General features: G+C 51.6%; 2 protein-coding genes across 5 annotated transcripts in view; both read left to right on the top strand.

The window, feature by feature from the left end:
* The window catches only part of SEC11A (SEC11 homolog A, signal peptidase complex subunit), an 82,112-nt gene extending 74,332 nt beyond the window's left edge, over nucleotides 1–7,780 (top strand). For all 4 annotated transcript variants that reach the window (XM_051834268.2, XM_017337548.3, XM_008275309.4 and 1 more), the window contains 2 exons: nucleotides 7,002–7,059; nucleotides 7,259–7,780. In XM_051834268.2, coding sequence (XP_051690228.1) covers nucleotides 7,002–7,059; nucleotides 7,259–7,309 — 109 coding nt within the window. In that variant the 3' untranslated portion in view covers nucleotides 7,310–7,780. The remainder of the gene's footprint in view (nucleotides 1–7,001; nucleotides 7,060–7,258) is intronic.
* Nucleotides 7,781–18,444: 10,664 nt separating this feature from the next.
* Nucleotides 18,445–21,117, top strand: NMB (neuromedin B). The gene is made up of 3 exons (XM_002721480.5): nucleotides 18,445–18,672; nucleotides 19,183–19,355; nucleotides 20,872–21,117. Exons 1-3 carry the CDS (start codon nucleotides 18,516–18,518, stop codon nucleotides 20,905–20,907), a joined length of 366 nt encoding a protein of 121 aa, XP_002721526.2. The 5' UTR covers nucleotides 18,445–18,515; the 3' UTR covers nucleotides 20,908–21,117.
* Nucleotides 21,118–21,469: the final 352 nt, after the last annotated feature.

Below are 21,469 nucleotides of genomic sequence, written 5' to 3'. Positions count from 1 at the left end.
AAGATGTTCCCAGTGTGTTTATTCAGCCAGAAACTTCTTTGAATTTTTTTGTTTTCCTCTCATTGTGAATACACAGGTTCATGTAGAAACAAAAGGGAATACCAGCCGTCAGAAGGGTGGGTGATAGCTCCTTTCTGCTCTCCCTCTCACTGTCCACTTTCTGATTTATGTTCTTTTACCCTTTATGTATAGAGGTAAAGAGGCAGAATTTAGGCCGGCGCCGCGGCTCACTAGGCTAATCTTCCGTCTTGCGGCGCTGGCACACTGGGTTCTAGTCCCGGTCGGGGTGCCGGATTCTTTCCCGGTTGCCCCTCTTCCAGGCCAGCTCTCTGCTGTGGCCAGGGAGTGCAGTGGAGGATGGCCCAAGTGCTTGGGCCCTGCACCCCATGGGAGACCAGGAGAAGCACCTGGCTCCTGCCTTTGGATCAGCGCGGTGCGCCGGCCGCAGCGCACCGGCCGTGGCGGCCATTGGAGGGTGAACCAACGGCAAAGGAAGACCTTTCTCTCTGTCTCTCTCACTATCCACTCTGCCTGTCAAAAAAAAAAAAAAAAAAGAGGCAGAATTTTTAAAAAAGATCTATTTATTTATCTGAAAGGCAGGGTGATAGAGGGAGAAAGAGATCTTGTATTCACTGCTTCACTCTGTAAATGGTCACAAAACCAGGGCTGAAGCCAAGAACCTGGAACTCCATCCTGGTTTCTCACATGAGTGGCAGGGATGCACGTACTTGGACTACTGCTACCCTCTGCTGCTTTCTCAAGTACATTAACAGGGAACTGGATCAGAGGTGGAGCATCTGGGACTCGAACCAGTGCTCCAGTATGGGATGCTGGCATTGTAGGCAGCAGCTTCACTCACTGTGCCATAATGCCAGCCCCCAAGGTGCAGATGTTAACATACGTGCATTCATATATACGTGAATACATTTTGTATGTGGGAGAAGAATAGCCGCACCATTTTATAACCCTTTTTTCACCCAAAAAATTACAAGCATATTTACCTAGCAATAAGTTATCTCCAGATCGTCCCTTTCAAAGCTGTGTGCTCTCTCACTCTAGGCTAGGTCATACTTTCAGTTAGAAGTCTCCTGTTAGATGCTCTTGATTGTTCCCAGGCTTCACATTTTTTAGTTGATTTATTTTAATTTTTTAAATTTAAACGTAGACAGAAATCTTCCATCTACCGGTTCACTCCCCAAATGGCTGCAACAGATCAGGTCTGGGCCAGGCCAAAGCCAAAAGCCCGGAACTCAGTCTGGGTCTTCCATGTGGATGGCAGAGACCCAAACACATGAGCCGTCATCCACTGTTTCCCAGGATGTGCATTAGCAGGAAGCTGGATTGGAAGCAAAGGCAGCCGAGACTCAAAGTAGGCACGCCGAGGTGGGATGCGGGCATCCTAAGAGCTGGCTGAACTGCTGAGCCAAACGCGGGCCTGGCTTCAGGCTCTTTGTTGTGAACAGTGTGATGACGAACATCCTCGTTACATAAATGCTGGTGCCTCTGTCCGTTCATTCTTCACAGTAAATTCCCAGAAGTGAAATTACAGAATGAAACATGCATTTTTTAAAAGATTTATTTATTTACTTGAAAGTCAGAGTTACACAGAGAGAGAAGGAGAGGCAGAGAGAGAGAGAGAGAGAGAGAGATTTTCCATCTGCTGGTTTACTCCCCAGCTGGCCGCAACGGCTGGAGCTGCACTGATCCGAAGCCAGGAGCTTCTTCCAGGTCTTCCCACATGGGTGCAGGGGCCCAAGGACTTGGGCCATTTTCCACTGCTTTCCCAAGCCATAACAGAGAGCTGGATCAGAAGTGGAGAAGCTGAGACTCGAACTGGTGCCCATATGGCATGCCGGCACTGCAGGCGGCGATTTTACCTGTTATGCCACAGCACCAGTCACGAAACATGCATATTTTAAGGCTTTTGACAAATTTTGCCATACTATTTTATTTAGACTGTATCAGCGCAACCGTGTCCTTTGACCTGGGTCTTGATTCTGAAGTGTTTGTTTCCACTGTTTCTGCTCTCTGGCCGTTTGTTGGGTAAAAGATGATCTTCCTATGACAGGTTGGGGAACCAGGCTTTCACTCCAGTAATTTGTCTTCCTGAGGAAATTTTGGCAAATCTAAAAATATATATGCTGCTGTTTCTAAAACCCAGTGTTGGGGCCGGCACTGTGACTCAGCAGGTTAAGTTACCACTCACACGCTGGCATCCCGTATCTGAGTGCCAGTTTGAGTCGTGGCTGTTCAACTTCCAATCCAGCTTCCTGCTAATGTGCCTGCAAAGACAGCAGATGATGGCCCGAGTACCTGAGTCCCTGGCACCTGTGTGGGAGACTTGGGTGCAGTTCCTGGCTTCTGGTTTTGACCTGGCCCAGCCCTGGATGTTACATGCAGCCTTTTGGGGGGTAAGCCCGTGGGTGGAAGATTTCAGTCTCTCTCCATCTTTCTCTCTTTCTCTCCCTCTTTCTCTGTTGCTCTGCCTTTCAAACAAATAGTAAATAAATCTTTTTTTTTTTAAATCCCAGCATTGAAAATATAGACTTCTTGTAGCTTTTAATAAAAATAATAATAATGTAATAGTCTAGAACTCTCTGAAGTAAGACTTGAGGCATGAACAGCAGGAGCCCAGAATCTTACCTACACAAACTCACTTTCCGTTGATTGTATCACCATTTACCTTGACACATAATGGAACACATCACCTTCCTTTGTGGAAATTGTGTTTATAAAACACTAAGCTGATATTGCAAAGTCAGGCTGTACCCAAACCTTGAGAATAGAGCTTTTCCGCAGAGAAATCTGTGCCTGTGGTGCAAATGTCTTCATGCGTGTTTTAAAATGCTTGTTTTGCTTTATTTTTAAACAACATATAGAAAGTTTTACACATGGGCTTGGGGCCCAAAGTGATAATTATTTTTAAAAAATGTTATTGAGACAGAATTCACATATATTTGGATATAAAATTCACACTTTGAAGTGAACAATTGAGTGAGTTTTAGCCTATTCACAAGGTTGTGCAACCATGACCACAATTAAAATAAAACTGTTCTCATAAGCATCGTTCCTCACGCCATCCTTCCTGCTTCCCCTGACAGCGCTAACCCACTCTCTGTCTACGACTGCCTGTCCCGGGTCCTTCACACAAATGAGATTCCATTACACTTTGTGGACCTTTCTGTCTGGCTTCTTTCACCTAGCCTAATGTTTCCATGTGAGAAAACCAGTTTTAGAAAAGTGAAATTCATACTGGCTGATGAAGTATTAAATGGAGGTCATTCTTTCTAAATCCAGGAAATTGAAAAACACGAGAGGATCTATTAGGAGCAGAGAGCAATAGGATGGATTTCTGGTGGGAGATCAGGGAGTAGAAACATTGAAAACGGAAAGAAAAAGGAAAATCCAGGAAAGCAGAGCTGTGTTGACTGAAATCGGTTTCATGGACAAGGCTTTTCAAGTTTACTTTTTTGATGAACTGGAAACATGTCATTCTAGAAGCAACGTGGTCGGTCCTATTTTGGTCATTGTGTATTCTCTTGGCTCTTGGGGGTCAAACTTCTCAGATACAGACTCCTTTTGTTATCTGACAAAATTGTGCTGGGTCACGTGTTCATTTTTTCTTTTTCAAGATTCATTTTTATTTGAAAGGCAGAGTGATAGAGAGACACCTTGCAACTGCCGATTCACTCCCCAAATGGCCACAATGGCCAGGGCTGGTCCAGGCTAAAGCCAGGAGCTTGGAACTCCATTTGAGTCTCCCATATTGGTGGCAGGGCCCAAGCACTTGGGCTGTCATATGCTGCTTTCCCAGGTGCATTAACAGGGAGCTGGATTGGAAGTGGAGCAGCCAGGACCTGACCTGTGCTCACATGGAATGCTTGGTCGTAGGTGGTGCTTAACCTGATAGACTGCAACGCCAACCCCTGTTGTTGTTTTCTATGGCATTTTTCTTGAGTGTCTGCGTGGCCTTTTGCAAAACAGTCGGTTTTCATTTTCTCCCCAAATGTTGGCAATGGACAGTTGTTTCTGCAGAGGCTACTTCCTCAGCAGCACCTGCGATCCCAAGAACCCCCAGGGACAAGGGATTTGACTGCACTCCACCTTCCAAATGCTAACTTGTCATAGGCAGGTGTTGAGGATGGCATTTGTTTTGCTTATTTTAGACCTCAGTCTTTGTGTTAGCAACTCTGCTTTAGCATATGTGTTTATCTGAACAGAATGGGAAGAAAGTGCAGCTGATTTGAATTTCAGATGACTGATGGTAATGGCATTGTGAACTTGATTATCAGCTCTTTGCCATCTCTGTCCAGGGAGGGAAGCGGTGGTACAGATAATTAAACCTTTTGTTTGACTTTGGACTGCCCTGTCATATTCTGGCAGCCCACGTTTCCCTTATATTTCTCTGAAGGAAAGCTAGCCTTTAGACAGCAGGATGCTTCCCTGGACTACTCGTAAACAGAATGTGTGGTTGTTGGGAACCGAGTTGTGGATTTCAGGCATAGATATTCTCCGTGGAGGTGACAGAGGAGATCTTGTGTGGGAATGGCTGCCGCTTTTCCATCGCGAGAGAATTAGCAGCTGGGTGTTTTCCAGGAGTCACAGAGGCTTAGAGCTCCTGTTCTGCATTTTATGGAGGCATTTGCCTTTATGTATGTTCTTAAATTTCTCACCTTCACTAAAGTGATTGCATTTAAAGAAACAAGTATTGCATTAAAGAGGAAAAATGTTCTACAAACTATGGAAGACTTCCATCTACCTCCTGGAGCTTAGCAGGGCCATTTTGTGGTGATTGTCATTTTTTTTCTTTTAAAGATAGCTAGCTAGCTAGCTAGATTTATTTATTTATTTATTTATTTGAAAGGCAGAGCGGCAGAGAGAGAGAGGGAGAGGTCTGCCATCCACTGATTCACTCTCCAAAAGGCTGCAACGGCCGGAGCTGGACCCATCCAAAACCAGGAGTCAGGAGCTTCTTCCAGGTCTCCCACGTGGGTGCAGGGTCACAAGGACTTAGGCCATCTTCCACTGCTTTCCCAGGCACATTAGCAGGAAACTGGATTGGAATTGGAGTAGCCAGGAGTTGAACCATTGCCCGTATGGGATGTCGACACTGCAGGCGGTGACTTTACCCGCTATGCCACAGTGCCAGCCCCGTGTGACTGTCATTTTTCAGCCTTTTTTATTTTTTTTATTTTTTATTTTTTTTACAGGCAGAGTGGTCAGAGAGAGGAGAGACAGGGAGAGAGGTCTTCCTTTACCGTTGGTTCACCCTCCAATGGCCGCTACAGCTGGCGCGCTGCAGCCGGTGTACCGCGCTGATCCGATGGCAGGAGCCAGGTGCTTCTCCTGGTCTCCCATGGGGTGCAGGGCCCAAGCACTTGGGCCATCCTCCACTGCACTCCCTGGCCACAGCAGAGAGCTGGCCTGGAAGAGTGGCAACCGGGACAGAATCTGGCACCCCGACCAGGACTAGAACCCGGTGTGCCGGCGCCGCAGGCGGAGGATTAGCCTAGTGAGCCGCGGCGCCGGCCCATTTTTCAGCTCTTAAAGGTCTCAGGGTTTGAGACTGAAGTGTAGGCTCTACAAGGGGTGTTCCTGGCCCTGACGTATCTGTCACAGACCTCACACGAGAACTGTGCTGCTTGAACTTCCCTGTGCCTTTCAGAGTTGGGGGAGGGGGAGAGACAGGCCATGTGCTGCCATAGGGAGAGGGGCAGGAGATAGGAGGGGAGGGGAGTTATTAAACGGAAGTGAAATGTATCGAAGAAAAGATGTCTGTTCAAGGTTGCCTGAGGCTTTGAAGGTGGAGATGTTGGAAAGAAGGGACTTTGTATTTGTGCTGCCCTTGGCATGGTGCAAAGGTGCCCTACGCAAAAGTATCTGGGCTGTTTAATGCCGTGCCAAGGTCAGCCTCCCCTGCAGCCCAGCTTCCCTTCTCTGCGGCAGGCTCTAGCCTGCGAGGGTGTCATTCGTGAGTCGTGTCATGGAAGACACAGGGTAAGGGAGTTGGACGTGTCCTCCCGTACCCGTGGTGCCTGCGTTTTCTCTTCTGCCCTGAATTCTTGTGATGCTCGGGGCTGAGGTGTCTTTTGCTTCGGGAGGGAGGGAGGGTGTTGAAGCCCTTGGAGAAGATGAGTTTTCCCCAGAGGGGAGCAAAAAGTAAGAGGCGGAGACAATCCACACGGTCAGTCAGATAGTATTTCCTGACTGTGTGCGGGGCACTGTGCTGGCCTGGGGGATCAGAGGGGACAGGGTTGGCAAACAGCTGCTTGAATAACTACTTCATTAAAGTTATGACACAGACCTCAGGGAAATGTCAGGCACTGTAAGATTATTTATCAGATAATTTTGCTGTAAAAACTCATGACCCTGTTTTGCTTAAGAGAACAAACTTTTAGAGTGAGAAGGAAGGGAACCAGGGAAAAATCAAAGGTGTCACAGCCAGATTCATGGTGCATTACAGAAACCACGGAGAGACTTCAAGGGCAAGGTTGTGGTTGCCGTGGAGATGTGAGGGCTGTGAAGGACGATGAGGCTGGTTTACTGCCTGTGGTGATTAAAATGGTCCGAGAAAAGTTTGAGGATTGAGAGCCAAATCCAAATTACAGATTAAAAAGTGAGAGAGTGGTGAAACCCTGAGTGCTGTGAGAGCTCTCAGACTTACACTGTGGCCAATTAACGTGAAATACCTTGTGATGTTCTGGTGTGTTTGCCTTGCCTGGCCGCCCCCCTCCCCCTCCCCACTAGATTGGCAGCTCCCTAAGGGTTGGGACCAGAAACCCACACTGGTGCTGAATTAGCACGCAGCCGTCAGTCACCAGGGCAGGTCCTGGGCCTGATCATCTGTTTCCTCATCTATAAAATGGTGATATTCCTAACTCCCCCGTAGAACAGGATACACCACTCCTGGGCCTTGTGAGCGGAAAATCAGTCGGTTAATGGTAACAGCTGCTTCACTTAAAAAGTCCTGTGGTGATTGGGTTTTGGTTTGTTTGTTTCAGGTTTGTTCCTTATATTGGAATTGTGACAATTCTCATGAATGATTATCCTAAATTTAAGGTAAGAATGTCTGCTATATGTTTCATTAAAACATAATCTTTCACTTAATTTTGAAACCGTTAAATGGATTGCAGTTTAAAAAATGAAGAAAGAGCCAGTTAATTCAGAAATGTGTCCTGGCCCTGAAGGCCAGCTTGTTGACTGCAGCCTTGTGGGTGTGGAGCCGCTTCTCTGACGCGTGGTCGTGTTTGTCTTCCAGTACGCCGTGCTCTTTCTGCTGGGCTTGTTTGTGCTGGTTCATCGCGAGTAAGAAGCCTGCCTTGCCGCCTCTGGGAAGATGCCGTACTTTCTGTTACCGAATGCTTGGAGTAGATTCTGGTCTCTGATTGGTGGAGTGGAGAACACACGTGTTGGCGCTTCTTGGTAGCACTGGTTTGCATTAGTTCATGTTTCCACGCCAGAGTATGTGTGGGCGGGCGCGTGTGCATCGCAGGGTGCACTCGAGGGGACTTTCAATCACAGGATTTCCTATGTTGTCATTGTCACACTTTGGCATTTTTGTACATCAGTGAATTTTTTATATTAAAAGGTTGAGCCAAAGCCCCCAGTGTTTGTATCTGAAGCCAGGCTTCACTTCTGAAGTGCCTACAGAGCTCTGCAGACGCAATGCAGCTGCCACGAGCTCGCGGCCGTCCTTCCTCCTGCCAGGGGGTGGCACGTGCTCAGGAGGTCGTCAGTCTTAACTTTGCAGAATTTTAAATAAAAGACTTTGCACATTGAACCCCTTATCCCTGAATTGTGTTTATCGGGAGAGCTCCTGAAAATTGCCTTCCGTGGCTGGTGCTTAGGACCCTGTAGGAGATGTAACGGCTTTGGTGTGAACAGTCCCCCAGAAAAGAAGGTGGCCCTACTAGGAACAAGAGTTTCTTCTTTGTTTAGATTTTGTTTTTGTGAAGCAAAAGTAGCTATTGACGTTCATAGGAAGTCTCTTAGTCATAAAATTGATTCTTCACCAGGGCGTGACTCAGATGTGTTATAAGCCCAGACAGTGTTGCTGAGAGGTTCAGAAAACCTGACTTGGCTGTAAAAGCTCACAGCCTTTCTGAACTGGAGACACCTTCAGCTCTCCGTGATGGCAGTGGGCGCTAGCGGCTGCAGGAGCTGGGGGAGGGGTGCTGGAGAGCAGGCGTTCTCCTGTTGTCTTTGGTTTTTGAAGATGTATTTATTTATTTGAAAGCAGAATTACAGGTAGGAGGGAGAGAGATCTGGCTTTCGTCTGCTGCTTTACTCGCCAAATCACTGCAACAGCCAGGGCTGGGCCAGACTGAAGCCAGGAGCCTCTTCCAGGTCTCCCATGTGGGCGGCAGGGCCCAAACCTGTGGGTCTCTTCCTGCTGCCTTTCCAGGCACATTAGCAGGGAGCAGGATCAGAAGTGGAGCAGCGGGGTCTCCAGCCGGTACCCATGTGGGATATCAGTGTGGCAGGCGGCGGCTTGACCCTCTCCTGTTGCCTTTACATTTTGATTGGCCTGACCGTGTTGTCTTTTAAGTGTCTGGCATGGCTCTCCTCTAAGGTAGACTCGAAGAAGGCAGAGTTGAAAGTAGGCAGTGCAGAGCCCAGCTCATGGCAGGCAGGCAGGGAAAGAGCAAATAGTAGAGTGAGCACGAAATGCCTGTGATTCTATCTGTTCTCTTGTGTTACTGTGAAATTGCAAAGTAAGCAAGCTTTCTGTGTTGGGCTCCGTGAACGGTTTCTGTTATTTGTTCAGCCCATGCTATAATGTTAATGGAATGAAGCCTCCTCTGTAGAGACCAGTGCCACCCTACATCCATTAACGAGGCTTTAGCCTTCATACCTTGGATGTGGGATCTTAATGATCTCAATAGAGTAAGACACTTGGCAAGTCACCGCTACCAAATGCTTTTGGAGCCTGGCTGTAAGGCTTATATAGTACTAAATTTTCTTAGGAGCCATTTGGGGTTCTGAAACAGCCTCTATGTGGAATGGGAGGAAATCTCAGGCTGGTGTTTTGGCTCAGCTGGTTGGGCCTCCGCCACCCACGCCAGACCCACCTGGACCCCAGTTCAGTTCCAGCTGCTCCACTTTAGATCCAGCTCGCTGCGGGTGTGCCTAGAAGAGCAGCAGAAGATGGTCCAGGTGCTTGGGCCCCTGCACTTGGAAGACCCACAAGGAAGACCTGGATGAAGTTCTTGCCGCCTAGCTTCTGTCTGGCCCCTGCCCCAGCTGATGTGGCTATTTGGGGAGTGAACCAGTGGATGAAAGATCTCTTTCTCTCTCTGTCTCTCCCTCTCTTTGTCACTCTTTCAAATAAATAAATACTTTAAAAGAGAGAGAGAGATGACAGGGCAAGTAGGAAGTTAGGAGGGCTTACCTATTATGAGAATTGAAAAAACTTGACATGAGAATTTGATAATGGGATTGCCTCTTGGCTGTTACTCATCCTTTCTCATAACTTCAGCTAATGTCTTCATGTCATTTCCAAGCTTCCGCCCTTAGCCCTGCCCTGTGTCTCTGTTGCCACTGGATACTTGCCCTTGATTGTTCTTGTTCAAGCTCAATGTTTCCTCTGATCTTCCTCTCCAAATTTCACATTTTCTGTGAAGGAGTATTCACATAGACTTTTCATCTTCCTACCATGTCCAGTCATTTTAATTTTTAAAATGTATTTATTAGACAGATCTTGTCCCCTTTGCTAGTTCACTCCCCAGATGCCTACAATGGCCAGGGCTGTGCCCTGCCAAAGCTGGGAGCCAGGAACTCGATGAAGGCCTCCCGTATGGATAGAAGGGACCCAACTCCTTGAGGTGCACGTTAGCAGGAAGCTGAGTTGGGAGCACAGCTGAGACTTGAACCAAAGCAGTCCAGTGTGGGACGTGGGCATGCCAACTGTAGTTCCAGCCTCTTCCTAAGTCTGGCATTCACCCTCATTGCTGTCCCCCAAATCCAGAAACATACATTCCCCCAGCGTGTCACTCTTTGCCTGTTATAGTAGATTACCACCTGTTAATTAGTTTTAAGGTGTATTTTACTTTCAAAAGTGACTTTTTTTTTTAAGAGTGTTTTTTTCTTTATTTGAAAGGCAGAATAATAGAGAGAGGGGAGAGACAGAGAAAAGGATCTTCCATCTCCTGGTTCACTCCCCAAATGACTGCAGTAGTCAGGGTCAGGCCAGGCCGAAGACCAGAGCCTGGAATTCCATCCAGTTCTTCCACATGGGTGGCAGGGACCCAAGGACTTGGACCGCCTCCCAAGTGCATTAGCAGGGAGCTAGGTCAGAAGCAGAGCAGCGAGATTCGACCAAAGATCTGATACAGAATCTCACATTGCAGGCAGTGGCTTAACCTAGTGTGCCACAATGCTGGCCCGGTGTGCTCTTGTTAAAACCAGAAGTGTTGTGCTTGCCCTTCTACATCGTAAGCTCCTCCAGTGCAGAAGCCCCATCATACGGACCCTCTACTACTTGTTTCCCTGGTATCATAAAGCAAAGTGGATGAACTATTCAGCATGATCGTGCTTTGGAGCTGCAAGCACTAACTTAGGTTAACATTGTTGTTGAGCTATTGTTCTGGGCAGAGAACATGAATCATTTAAGTGATTTGTACTTTCCTGTTGTGTAGTAAGTATATTCTCTTGGTCTTACCAGACTTGAATCTGAAAACTTCATCTCTTCATGGTTCTCTTTCCAACTTTTTAGTGTTAATCATGCTCTCCTTTTCTGTCTGTGTTCCTGGACTCTGTGTGTCTTCTTTCTAGATGGACGAAGTACTGACATTTGTCACTTTTCCTAGGGAGTCACAGGTTTCTCAGCCCTGGGCTTTCTTGTGTGTTTTCCTTGGTATTTACATAAGTGTATATTTGCATATTTTCTTGGTATTTGCATAAGTGTTTGATCAAGTTCAGCTTCCCTCTCAGAACATGGTAGGAGGCATTTTAGCATCTGCTCACGCCCCTACCCCCTTATGACCTTTATCAGTGTACAGCCTCAGAGATGATCCCGCTGATTCTAGCTGGTGCTCTTGCACATCGCCATGGCCTGTTCTGGCTGTTGCCTGGCCAGGTGTGTCTTCCTCATTACTTCCAGCCCTTGGTAGAGTCATCAGCAATACCAGGTGAGTTTTCAGAATTAAAGCAACAAATATGAACCCTCACATACAACTGTGGTGGGTCTGGACATGAAAGAATGCTGTGTAACCAAGAAGTGGTATAGAAACTAGAATGTGCAGGGCTTACCAAAAAATGCTGAAAACCTTGCCTTCCAGGTGCTATTCTGGGCCCTCAGGATTTTCCCAGCCACAGCCCTCCCCAGACTGCACGTTCTTGCACCTGGCCTTGGCCTTACTGCACAGATGTTTCATCTCCTCTTGAGCCAGTCACACCACCTGCTGAAAGCTTTCTCATTCACTCAGTGTGCTTTCTTGAGCATCTACGCTGTACACGTGTTGGGCTAGGCCGGGGGATGCAAAGACGAGTGAGGCAAGATCTCCTGCCCTGCCAAGGCTGTGATGCCTTCCCTAGGCAAATTTTTCCACCCAGCATCCCAACTACAGCAATCGGGACATGCACAGAGGGCCCCAGCAGGGGGAATTTCCTGTTCTTTTTTATTTGAAAGGCAGAGTTAGAAGAAGAGACAGAGAGGGAGAGAAATCTCTGTCTGCTGGCTCACTCCCCAAATGGCCACAATGGCTGGAGCTGCGCTGATCCAAAACCAGGAGCCAGGAACTTCTTCTGAGTCTTACACATGGGTGCAGGGGCCCAAGCACTTGGCCATCTTCTGCTGCTTTCCCAGGTACATTAGCAAGGAGCTGGATCTGAAGTGGAAAGCTGGGACTCAAACCAGTGCCCATATGGGAAGCCAGCATTGCAGGCAGCGGCTTTACCCACTCACCACAGCGTTGGCCCCAGTTTCCTGTTCTTGACTGAGCTCTGGAGTGTGCACTTCCTGCTCAGGCTGTACTTGGTTCTTGACCCTCCTTATCAGCATTGCCACAGAGTGGCTGTGTGTGTCCATCTCCCGCCAGTCAGCAAGACATGTCTTTAGGAAACAAGACATAACTAGCCTAATGATTTTCATAGAGCTATTTCTCTTTTTTTAAGACTTTTTTAAAATTTTATTTGAAAAGCGTTGTTACAGAAAGAGGAAGAGATAAAGAGAAAGGTCTTCCATGCGGTGGTTCACTCCCCAAATGGCTGCAACCACCAGGACTGGGCCAGACTGAAGCCAGGAACTTCATCTGTGTCTCCCATGTGGGTGCAGGGGCCTAAGTACTTGGCCATTTTCTGTTGCTTTCCCAGTTGCGTTAGCAGGGAGCTGGATCGAAAAAGGAGCAGGTGCCAACGCTGTGGCATAGTAAGCTAAGCTTCCACATGTGGCGCCAGCATCCCTTATGGGCACTGGTTCCAGTCCTGACTGCTCCTCTTCCGATCCTGCTCTCTGCTATGGCCTGGGAAAGCAGCAGAAGATGGCCCAAGGCCTTGGGCCCCTGCACCCGTGTGGGAGACCCAGAGAGGCTCCTAGCTCCTGGCTTCAAATCAGCCCAGCTCCAGCTGTCGCAGCCATTTGGGTAGTGAACCAGCAGACAGAAGACCTTTCTCTCTGTCTCTCCCTCTGTCTGTAACTCTACCTCTCAAATAAACAAATAAATAAAATCTTTAAAAAAAGAAAAAGAACATGGAGCCGCCAGAACCCGAGAACCATATGGGATGCTGGCAGTGCGGGCGGCAGCTTAACCCTTTATGCCACAATGCCGGCCCATAGAGCTACTTCAGAGGATGCTCCGCAGTATCAGTGTGGACTGGCAACTTCTGCGAGAAGCCGTCTCCTGCAAGGCCAGCCAGGAATCTTCGTCTGTCCTGTGAGCAGTGTTCGGTGATTTTTTTAAAACTTATGGCCTCTTTTAGGAAACAGAATTTTCGTTCCTGCTCTTTTTTCTTATAAGCCTTCCTCCCTCCAGTCTGTAACCAACCTCTTATCCTTTATAGCCAAGAATATTTTGTCTTGCTTTTCCCTAAGTTATATTACAGAAGCAACAGTTACTGTCTTCCCAGATACAGTTTATATTATACCAAATATGACTTTCACATTATACTCATATATCATATCCTTGTTTTACCAACCTTCAGAGTTTCTGGAATGCTACCTACTCTGATTTAAGGGTCATTTCTCTACAGCCATTGCTTTCAATGGCTCATCTTTTAGCTTGGTAAGCTGGATTCCAGCTTGAGTTCAAAGAGTATAGTTAGAAGATTTTATGCTTAGGATTTATGTCTGGTAAGTTAGTAACTCGGCTGGCATCAGGCTTTCATCAGAGCTCTTAGCCTGACATCCCACATTAAGCTAAAAAAGAGAGAATATGGTATAGAGTTCTTTTCTCGGAATTAGTCAAGAGTTGAAGTGGATGTGCTGGTATTTAAGTTTATCCAACAGCTTGGAGTGTAATAGGCATTTTGCCAGGGCTGGGCACTGTGGTGTCAGTGCCACGGCCTTAGCTGCTATTGAGGGCTCCAGATTTTAAGCAGGCTTTGCTTTTCCCAGGACCCAGTTAATAACATGAGTACTTAGAATATGCCAGGTGCTAGGGGGCTTTATCGTTTATAGCAAACTTTGACTTTCTCGCATTTAAAAAGCCTCAAAATGACCTCTGTTCTACAAGAGAACCCAGGAGAAATTGAAGGGATTTGCGCAGGGTCCTTTGACCCACGCACGGCAGAGCCAGACTTGAAAGTCTGGCCATGCTGGACACCATAACCCAGTCCTTCTATCCTTGCAAAGTTGAATGGGACTTATTTGCAGTAAACCCCGAGATTATAACCCCTTGGGAATTCTTTAGCGGCACTAGGTTTTCCTTCCTCTGATTTGTTCTGTAAATCTCTTAGAAGTAGATTCTCTGGCAGATTAGAGTGGAAAGAATAGTTATTTCCCTTTTTTATTTTTTTTATTTTTTTTATTTTTATTTTTTTTTTTTTTTATTTTTTTTTTTTTGACAGGCAGAGTGGACAGTGAGAGAGACAGAGAGAGAAAGGTCTTCCTTTTGCCGCTGGTTCACCCTCCAATGGCCGCCGCTGCAGCCGGCGCACCGCGCTGATCCTGGCAGGAGCCAGGAGCCAGGTGCTTTTCCTGGTCTCCCATGGGGTGCAGGGCCCAAGCACCTGGGCCATCCTCCACTGCACTCCCTGGCCATAGCAGAGAGCTGGCCTGGAAGAGGGGCAACCGGGACAGAATCCGGCGCCCCAACCGGGACTAGAACCCGGTGTGCCGGCGCCGCAAGGTGGAGGATTAGCCTATTGAGCCACGGCGCCGGCCCGCCCTTTTTTATTTTTATTTTTATTTTTATTTATTTATTTATTTATTTTGACAGGCAGAGTGGACAGTGAGAGAGAGAGACAGAGAGAAAGGTCTTCCTTTGCCGTTGGTTCACCCTCCAATGGCCGCTGCGGCCGGCGCGCTGCGGCTGGTGCACCGCGCTGATCCGATGGCAGGAGCCAGGAGCCAGGTGCTTTTCCTGGTCTCCCATGGGGTGCAGGGCCCAAGCACCTGGGCCATCCTCCACTGCACTCCCTGGCCACAGCAGAGAGCTGGCCTTGAAGAGGGGCAACCAGGACAGAATCCGGCGCCCCAACCGGGACTAGAACCCGGTGTGCCAGCGCCGCTAGGTGGAGGATTAGCCTAGTGAGCCACGGCGCCGGCTAACCCTTTTTTATTTTTTAAAAAGATTTATTTTTATTCATTTGAAAGGCAGAGTTACAGAGAGAGGGAGAGACAGTTCTTCTATCCACGGGTTCATTCCCCAAATGGCTGCCATACCCAGGGCTGGGTCAGGCTGAATCCAGGAGCTTCATCCAGGTCTCCCACGTGGGAGTAGGGGCCCAAGCACTTAGGCGATCTTCCACTACTTTCCCAGGGGCATTAGCAGGGAGCTGGATTGAAAGTGGAGCTGCCAGGACCTGAACCCACGTTCATATGGGACGCTGGCGTGGCAGGTGGCCGCTTAACCCACTGTGCCACAACACCAGCCCTAGGAGTAGTTATTTCAGTTACAGAGTGTGCCCTGAAATACATGACTACTACACTCCAGTTGTGCCAAACACTGGGCCTGTGGCCTCTCCCTTTCCTGGGTTTCCAGAGCTTTCCTGCTCACTTGCACCAGTTAGCTCAGCAGTAGCCTCTTTTTTAAAAACATATTTTTTTATTTATTTATTTGACAGGAAGAATTATAGACAGTGAGAGAGAAAGACAGAGAGAAAGGTCCTCTCTCCGTTGGTTCACTCCCCAGGTGGCTGCAATGGCCTGAGCTGCGCTGATCCGGAGCCAGGTGCTTCCTCCGGGTCTCCCATGCCAGTGCAAGGGCCCAAGCACCTTGGCCATCCTTCACTGCTTTCCCAGGCACTGGGAGCTGGACTGGAAGAGGAGCAACCAGGACTAGAACCCGGCGCCCATATGGGATGCTGACGCTGCAGGCAGAGGATCAACCTAGTGCGCCACCACACGGGCCCCAGCAGTAGCCTCTTAGCCACCTTTGGGATCCCTCACATTCTCCTAGGTGCAGCTGGTTTCTCTTCGGAAAGCTGCCTTTTGGTGGTTTAGTTTCTGCAAGATCTCCTTCTTACTGGTGTGTTCTGATGTGAGAGCCCCTTTGAGTTCTCATTGACTTTGGCAAATTGTATCACACGTCCCAGATTCTCTTCTCCTCCCTCCAAGATTGTGCTGTTCTGAAACTCAGCAGTAGGATCTGCACTGTCCCAAGCTCCCTGTGCCTCTGCTGTCCCCGTCCTGGTCCCCATGGGTGGAGGCGGGTCTGGAGTTTGCAGGGTGGAGGTTTTTTTTTTTTTTTTTTTTTGACAGATAGCGTCAATGCCATGGCTGGCACTGCGCTGATCCAAGTCAGGAGCCAGGTGCTTCTTCCTGGTCTCTGATGCAAGTGCAGGGCCCAAGGACTTGGGCCATCTTCCACTGCCTTCCTGGGCCACAGGAGAGAGCTAGACTGGAAGAGGAGCAACCGGGACTAGAACCTGGCACCCACATGGGATGCCGGCGCCGCAGGCGGAAGATTAACCAAGTGAGCCACGGCACCGGCCCCCGAGGGTGCAGATTTTACCCCCTGCTGTCTGTCAGGAGTAGCACTTGGCCTGTGCTTCCCTCTCATGGGGCTTGTTTATGTCTAAGTTAAATTTCTCCATCTCCCTTTCTCCATTGTTCCGTGTATCTGAGTCCACACTCTGGTTTTCTCCCTTTGTTTAGTTTGTCTGTCCTACTTGAGTATACTCATCCAGAAAATGGGTACAGCACTGGTCCTTGCTGTGTCCAGCAGTGCTGAGGACACACATCTGGGAGACCAGAGAAAAGCCAAGTCAGGAAAAGGTGTTACTTGTAATCGATTCCAGTTTAATGAAAATATAACAAAACATTAACACACATGTGCTTCATCTCAAACTATTTCTGATTTACAGTCATGGTGCAGCTTGATGTCTTGTTGGTGTTGGTAATCATCGGATTTCCCAAGTGTCGTTAATCACCCTTGGGACTGGCCTGTGGGCCCTCTCCGCATTTTCTGTGTTGTTCTAGAATGAAGAGCTTCTGCACGCAGGTCCACATCCATCCTGTTCATAGTCACCCTTTCTTTCCCTGTGGGAAGCAGGCCTTTGGGCTTCTGCCATCAGAGTGGACGGAGGGAGTAGGCTTTTGGCAGACAGTGCTGGGCCTCCTGCTAAACCCTGCCCAGCACTGCCCCGGGCAAGCCACCCTCGGCTCTGCCTGCCAGTCCCCGCCCTCCCACCCCCCAGGCAAGCCAGAGCTGCTCTGTCCATGGACGTTCTGTAGCTGGCTGCGGCTGCAGGCTCCTCACAGGCCGCCTTGTTCTCGGGCTTCTGTGGCCAGTTGTGGAGCCGTGCTGGGAGCTGGGAGCTCAGCTGGGTCAAGGGAGGCTCGGTTGAAGTAGAACCAAAGGTCCAGGGCTCAGCTGCAGGAGTGAAACCTAAAATGCGGCGCCCACTCGCCCACGCCACGGAGGTCTGAACCTGACTGGCTGTTGCAGTGGGGCGGAGGCGGTGTGCTTTAGGGAAGTCGGTGCCTGCCCTGAAGTCTGATTCCAGGCCGAGTGCCAACCCCTCTGAGCCTGCTTCTACCTAAACGTGAGAAAGCAAAACTTACCAAAGATTGCTTGGAGCATGTAAGTGAGGCAGCACTCACCAAATACCAGCTCCTGTGTGTTGTAGACCAGAGACCACAGGATGGGGGCGAGAGGGATGCAGAGGAAAGGGAGGGGTCGCAGAGGGAATGGTTATTATGGGAAGGTGAGGAGAGCTATATCTGTACAGCATGGCTAAGCTGTGACAAGAAAGCAGAGAGGTGCAACTGCCAGAGTGGGGGTGAGAAGCAGGAAGACAGGGCAGAAAGCCAGGCCGGAAATGGAGTGTCCCCATACCGTGTGTCACACGCTCCTGGAAGCTGAGCCCGACGCCCAGCTCCTTGGGCAAACGGCTCTCTCAGGGACGGATCTGAGCTGCATACAGGCAAAAGTAGTAAGAGCGGTGCGGTTGCTGAGCCAGCCAGGAGCAGGTTCTGGCACAGCCGCCTGTGCATCGTTCCAGGGACGGGTCCCTGTGGCTGGGCCACAGCCTCTGCATCCTTCGCTCTCAGCGGGTCTCCCGTGGCTGAGCCACAGCCTCTGCATCATTCACTCTCAGTGGGTCTCCCATGGCTGGGCCACAGCCTCTCCATCATCCGCTCTGTGCACCGTGCCCCACAGAGAGCTTCGTCTCCCCCTCCTGGGCCTAGCACAGTGCTCAGCCAGCACTTAGCAGAAATCAGCGGCGCTCTCCTGGAGCACCACGCCTTCCCCCGCTCCCGAAGCCGTGCACTGCTGCAGTTCTTTGCCCGGCAAGGCCGGCAGCGCCTTGGAGGACCACAGGGCTGCTGGGGAGGGCAGCTCCTGGGAGGCTGCTGCTGGCTGGCACAAGATAGGTGTGCTGCCAAGTGTAGAATTATTACAAATAGGGCAGTGCAGTTATTACCAACGTCCTTTCATATGGACTTATGATCCAGTGCTCTCTCCACTCCGACCTGCTCTGCCTCCTGCCCAACTCCACATCCCAGCACAGAACCTTGGTAAAGCACCCGGGGACACAGGTCCAGTGCCCCGAGAGGGAAGGGGTGATGGAGCTCATCTGGTGCCTGGCAATGCTAACCAGGACTGTTGAAGTGCCTGAGTCGCCCAGGCGCGGCTCTGAAAGCCGGTGGAGCGGCCACGGGGTCCCGGGAGTTCCTCTGGGCTTCCCGACCCCTGCTCTCCGCGTGCCGGGACCTCAGCGTGAGGGCGTGGGCTCGGGCAGTTCACTCTGGACCGCCGCCTGAAGGGTCCTGCGGGCGGCGGCGGTGGCGGCGGCGGCGGCGGCGGCGGGGCGGGCTCGGGCTCCGCGGGGGCAGGCTCCGCCTCCGGAGGCGCGGGTTTAAAGCCGGGAAGGCGAGGAGCGCCGGAGCCAGCCGCCGCCGCCGCACAGCCATGGGCCGGCGGCCGGGGGGCGCTCAGCCGCTGGGCGGCCTCCTGCTGCTCGCCCTGCTCGCTGCCGGCGTGGCCCCGCTCAGCTGGGATCTCCCGGAGCCCCGCGGCAGAGCTGCCAAGATCCGAGTGCACCCGCGGGGCAACCTCTGGGCCACCGGTGAGTCTTCGGGGCAGCGGGCGCCCCTCACCCTGCTCTGATTCCCCCTGCAGCCCCTCGTCCTGGGGACTGCAGGGAGCAGCTGGGCCCCTTGGGCTCCTCCCGTTCAGTAGAGGGGAACTTGACACGCACACAGGTGAGCGCGCAGGGGCAGGGCTGGCCTGGGGCCCAGATCTGCCTGCCAAGTGCTGCTCCTTCCCTCGGGCTTGGATTTGTGCATCCTCCAGGCTCTGGCGTATCTCCTTCCCTGCCCTCCCCTCCCTGTGCTCGGCCATGCAGGCGGCAGGACGGACAGTTTTCCCCAGTTGCTGGGCCCCCTTCTGCACTGGTTCTGGAAGAGCCGAGGTGCTGGGCCTTGCCACACCCAGACACCTCGGTGGGTCTTGGTGAGGAGGGGGAAGGTGGTGTCTTCCTGCTGCGAGAGCCAACTATGGGAGTGATGGGGAACTTCCCCGCTGGGGTAGAATCCTCACTCCCTGGCTTCCTTGGGCCTCGACACCTCCTTTCCAGGTCACTTCATGGGCAAGAAGAGTCTGGAGCCCCCCAGCCCATTCCCACTGGGGACCACTCCCCCCACCGCCGTGAGGGCCCAGAGACTGCAGCTGAGTCATGATCTGCTCCGGATCCTCCTGCTAAAGAAAGCTCTGGGCCTGAGCCTCAGCGGCCCAGCAGCCCAGACCCAGGTGAGCCAGGCCCCACCCCAGCCAGGACCAGGAGAGCTCAGCCAGGGCCCGCCCCTTGGTCCAGCATGGAGGAGCTGTCATTGCCATGGGGTATCATGGCCTGGCCAGGGCGAGGTGGGTGTGGAGAGCCGGGAAGAAGGAATGCCGGGTTATCCCTCTATCCCAGGGCTCAAAGAGCAGGGCACTGGCCAAGGGAAGCTGACCCTCCCTGCAGACCCCATGGCACAAGCCCCCCCACTCATCACCCAGTCCAAGGTCAGACAAGGAGCAGACAGCCACTAGCAGCAGGACCTGTCCCCCAGGCCCAACAGCCTTGTCCCACTCCATCGGCCCCTGCTCTTTTGGCCACATCCATCCTTACTGCGCCCTGCATGTGCTGTGGCTGGAGCTGGGACCCTGAGTGCCTGCTTCTGTAGCCAGCGGCAGGGCTTGGGCCGTGCACGGCAGTGTCCGTCGCTGATCACCACCCGACACATGCTAGCAGAACCCCCCACCCCAGATTGTGACAGGCGGACAGGCCCCCAGCCTGTCACCAGATGTCCTCGGGGGTGGGGGGAGGGAGGAAGGTGCCCTAATCATTCTCGGTTATAATCCACTGACCTATGCAGTTCAGTCCCAAACTAAAGCCAAGCCAGCCACAGTGTCTGGTCTGGTTGAGCAGCTTCTCTGCTCCCTGCTCCTGGTGCTGTCCCACTGTGCACTACGGTGCCCCGGGCTCGTGGCTGTGTGCAGAAGGTGGGCTCTGGCCAGGTGAGCCCTCCTGACCCAGCTGCTTAGTAGCTGTGTGACCTCAGAAATCTCAGCCTCCTCCCCCTCATCCGTAAGTGGAGAGGGTAATGGGCCCATCTCTCACTGAGTGAGACCATTTATGTCATGCGCCCAGCGCGATGCTAGTATGTAGACAGCCCTGGGTAAGTGGGGGCTGTTAGCCGTCTGGGAGCTCCGGGCAGTGCCTGCTGCTGTCCCCTTCGCATCCTCACTGTGCCTTGCATAGGGTGTGTACATTATGGAAAGAGGGAATGGCATTCCCTGGGGAAGGTTCAACCTCAGCCCCAGCCAACACCCCTGACTCCTGAAACACTGAAGGCCCCCAGCCCTCCTCAGATGTGACGGCTAAGGGTCTGAAGGGGAACCGTGTCACCCGCAGGGCTTGCAGCACGAGAATCTCAGGGGCAGCACACCTGGCCGGGAGCAGGTGGGACATCAGTGGGGCCTGGGCCGGAGCTGGGGACGGGAGGGTCAGGACACTGACACTGGGTGGTGCCAAGCACTGGGATCTGACTTCACATTCCCCCTTAGAGTGTGGCGACTGTGCTGTGAGGTTGGGGCTATAACTCTCAGGACACCACGGCCGGTGACTCCTTCCCGGGCCCTTCAGGGAGAGCCGTGCTAGGGGTCCTGCCCTGCCCACCTCTGCAGGTGCCTGGCACTTAGGAGTGGCAGGAGGCTCCATTCGTGGGCGGCGCCGCGCCCCCACCCCGCCTTGCCAGATCAACTCTTCTGTGTTTTCATTCAGTACAGGAGGCTTCCGGTGCAAATACTGCAGAAGTGATGCCAGCAGCAGCTCACCTTAGACTGTGCCGGCCCGGGGGAGGTGGCAGTGCCGCCTGGATGTAAATGCTGGGCGCCAGTCCGTCTCTGCACGGCTGGGATTCCTGACGGGGTCGCCAGAGCTGGCGGGACGCACACGAGGTTATATCCCTGCTGTATCGGTTGCTCCCCTGTTGAAGCTGTGAATAAAAACCCTGCTCTTCACACAGAATGCGTGGTCCTCTCCTTCCAGCTAGGTTTGAGGGAGGGCGGGAGAGGGGCCGGGAGACAGACGGGGCTGGAGCACTTGGCGCCATGGCCCAGCCTGGCACTGACTCCTGCTCAATCAAGCTACGCCTGCGGTACGCCTGGTCTCCCGTGTCCCTGCCTGCGCGGCACTGCCGGGCTTGCCCCTCTCATTTCTTCCCCACGCCAGGCTTTGAGAGGGCGGGCGCCCCCCTACCCTCCTCGCTGGCATTCAGCAGGGAGGCTGCAGAATCCCAGTTCAGACGGGCGCTCCGGTGTTAGTACAGGGGGCTGGGCTGCCACACACGGCCGGCGAGTATTTGGGCCCTCCGGCATCG

Source organism: Oryctolagus cuniculus, chromosome 12 (assembly GCF_964237555.1).
Source record: "Oryctolagus cuniculus chromosome 12, mOryCun1.1, whole genome shotgun sequence".
In the NCBI taxonomy this organism is placed as follows: domain Eukaryota; kingdom Metazoa; phylum Chordata; class Mammalia; order Lagomorpha; family Leporidae; genus Oryctolagus; species Oryctolagus cuniculus.
Note: the sequence above shows the minus strand (reverse complement) of the source record. Positions and strands in the feature narration are given on the sequence as shown.

Coding starts and splice junctions, on each gene's coding strand:
- NMB (XM_002721480.5), top strand. CDS start 18,516: ATGGGCCGGCGGCCGGGGGGCGCTCAGCCGCTGGGCGGCCTCCTGCTG. Junction 18,673..19,182: donor GGGCAACCTCTGGGCCACCG/GTGAGTCTTCGG, acceptor CCTCCTTTCCAG/GTCACTTCATGGGCAAGAAG. Junction 19,356..20,871: donor GCCCAGCAGCCCAGACCCAG/GTGAGCCAGGCC, acceptor GTTTTCATTCAG/TACAGGAGGCTTCCGGTGCA.